Source organism: Mizuhopecten yessoensis, unplaced genomic scaffold (genome assembly GCF_002113885.1).
Source record: "Mizuhopecten yessoensis strain PY_sf001 unplaced genomic scaffold, ASM211388v2 scaffold9857, whole genome shotgun sequence".
NCBI classification, from domain to species: Eukaryota; Metazoa; Mollusca; class Bivalvia; order Pectinida; family Pectinidae; genus Mizuhopecten; species Mizuhopecten yessoensis.
The window spans coordinates 6,397-9,009 of NW_018408257.1; the positions used below are offsets into that span (position 1 = coordinate 6,397).

The 2,613-nt window shown below is 48.4% G+C and overlaps 2 protein-coding genes across 2 annotated transcripts; both read right to left on the reverse strand.

Annotated features, from left to right (window-relative positions):
* Positions 1 to 582: 582 nt before the first annotated feature.
* LOC110458940 (gamma-gliadin-like) lies at positions 583 to 1,328 on the reverse strand. Its single transcript, XM_021510928.1, has 2 exons — positions 1,285 to 1,328; positions 583 to 952 (listed from the first exon to the last, which is right to left on the reverse strand). Exons 1-2 carry the CDS (start codon positions 1,326 to 1,328, stop codon positions 583 to 585), a joined length of 414 nt encoding a protein of 137 aa, XP_021366603.1.
* A 20-nt stretch (positions 1,329 to 1,348) lies between these two features.
* Positions 1,349 to 1,795, reverse strand: LOC110458941 (keratinocyte proline-rich protein-like). Its single transcript, XM_021510929.1, has one exon. It carries the CDS (start codon positions 1,793 to 1,795, stop codon positions 1,349 to 1,351), a length of 447 nt encoding a protein of 148 aa, XP_021366604.1.
* Positions 1,796 to 2,613: the final 818 nt, after the last annotated feature.

A 2,613-nucleotide genomic window follows, 5' to 3' on the forward strand; every position in this document is an offset into this window, starting at 1 on the left:
GTCCATCCTCTCTGGGTAGGGGTAGGTTCAACCTCTCTGGGTAGGGGTAGGTTCACGCTCTCTGGGTAGGGGTAGGTCCATCCTCTCTGGGTAGGGGTAGGTCAATCCTCTCTGGGTAGGGATAGGTCAATCCTTTATGGGTAAGGGTAGGTCCATCCTCTCTGGGTAGGGGTAGGTTCACCCTCTCTGGGTAGGGGTAGGTTCATCCTCTCTGGGTAGGGGTAGGTCAATCCTCTCTGGGTAGGGGTAGGTCAATCCTTTATGGGTAAGGGTAGGTCCATCCTATCTGGGTAGAGGTAGGTTCAACCTCTCTGGGTAGGGGTAGGTTCACCCTCTCTGGGTAGGGGTAGGTCAATCCTCTCTGGGTAGGGGTAGGTCAATCCTCTATGGGTAAGGATAGGTTCACCCTCTCTGGGTAGTGGTAGGTCCATCCTCTCTGGGTAGGGGTAGGTCAATCCTCTCTGGGTAAGGGTAGGTCCATCCTCTCTGGGTAGGGGTATGTCAATCCTCTCTGGGTAGGGGTAGGTCCACCCTCTCTGGGTAGGGGTAGGGAAAGGTCCACCCTCTCTGGGTAGGAGTAGGTCAATCCTCTATGGGTAAGGGTAGGTCAATCCTCTTTGGGTAGGGGTAGGTCCATCCTCTCTGGATAGGGGTTGGTCCATCCTCTCTGGTTAGGGGTAGGTCCGTCCTCTCTGGGTAGGGGTAGGTCCACCCTATCTGGGAAGGGGTAGGTCCATCCTCTCTGGGTAGGGGTAGGGGTAGGTCCACCCTTTCTGGGAATGGGTAGGTCCATCCTCTCCTGGTAGGGGTAGGTCCACCTTCTCTGGGTAGGGGTAGGTCCATCCTCTCTGGGTAGGGGTAGGGAGGTCCATCCTCTCCGGGTAAGGGTAGGTCAATCCTCTCTGGGTAGGGGTAGGTCCATCCTCTCTTGGTAGGGGTAGGTCCATCCTCTCTGGGTAGGGGTAGGTCAATCCTCTCTGGTTAGGGGTAGGTCCATCCTCTCTGGGTAGGGGTAGGTCAATCCTCTCTGGGTAGGGGTAGGTCCATCCTCTCTGGGTATGGGTAGGTCAATCCTCTCTGGGTAGGGGTAGGGGTAGGTCCATCCTCTCTGGGTAGGGGTAGGTCCATCCTCTCTGGGAAGGGGTAGGTTCATCCTCTCTGGGTAGGGGTATGTCCATCCTCTCTGGGAAGGGGTAGGTCAATTTTCTCTGGGTAGGAGTAGGTCCATCCTCTCTGGGTAGGGGCAGGTTCATCCTCTCTGGGTAGGGGTAGGTCCATACTCACTGGGTAGGGGTAGGTCCATCCTCTCTGGGTAGGGGTAGGTCCATTCTCTCTGAATAGGGGTAGGTCAATCCTCTCTGGGTAGGGGTAGGTCCATCCTCTCTGGGTAGGGATAGGCCCATCCTCTCTGGGTAGGGGTAGGTCCATTCTCACTGGGTAGGGGTAGGTCCATCCTCTCTGGGTAGGGGTAGGGGTAGGTCCATCCTCTCTGGGTAGGGGTAGGTCCATCCTCTCTGGGTAGGGGTAGGCCCATCCTCTCTGGGTAGGGGTAGGTCCATTCTCTCTGGGTAGGGGTAGGTCCATCCTCTCTGGGTAGGGGTAGGGGAAGGTCCACCCTCTCTGGGTAGGGGTAGGTCCATTCTCTCTGGGTAGGGGTAGGTCCATCCTCTCTGGGTAGGGGTAGATCAATCCTCTCTGGGTAGGGGTAGGTCAATCGGCTCTGGGTAGGGGTAGGGGAAGGTCCACCCTCTCTGGGTAGGAGTAGGTCAATCCTCTCTGGGTAGGGTAGGTCCATCCTCTCTGGGTAGGGGTAGGTCAATCCTCTCTGGGTAGGGGTAGGTCAATCCTCTCTGGGTAGGGGTATGTCTATCCTCGATATCCAGGAGTCACGCTCACCTACGCTGTCTACACGTGTAGAGAGCGATGGTGTAGGTCAGATGATTCATTTTCTATTTCAAAATACATTATGTATCTAACACTAGTTTTATATGATTAGTAAATACAAATTTTGGTATGAAATAATGGTATGTTTTATATCTATGTATATGTGTTTAATGGTATGTTTTATATCTATGGATATGTGTTTAATGGTATGTTTTATATCTGTGTATATGTGTTTAATGGTATGTTTTATATTGTTGTATATGTGTTTAATGGTATGTTTTATATCTATGTATATGTGTTTAGTGGTATGTTTATATCTATGTATATGTGTTTAATGGTATGTTTTATATCTGTGTATATGTGTTAAATGGTATGTTTTATATCTATGTATATGTGTTTAATGGTATGTTTTATATCTATGTATATGTGTTTAGTGGTATGTTTATATCTATGTATATGTGTTTAATGGTATGTTTATTGTATTCTTTTGAATTTCTATTTTTTTCTATAGTTTTGTACCATTTCTGACTTTTCTACAGTTTTGTATCCTTTCTGACTTTTCTATGGTTTTATACCCTTTTTGACTTTTCTATAGTTTTATATCCATTCTGACTTTTCTATTGTTTTGTTACTTACTGACTTTTCTATAGTTTTGTACTCTTTTTGACTTTTCTATAGTTCTGCACCTTACTGACTTTTCTATAGTTTTGTACCCTTTTTGACTTTTCT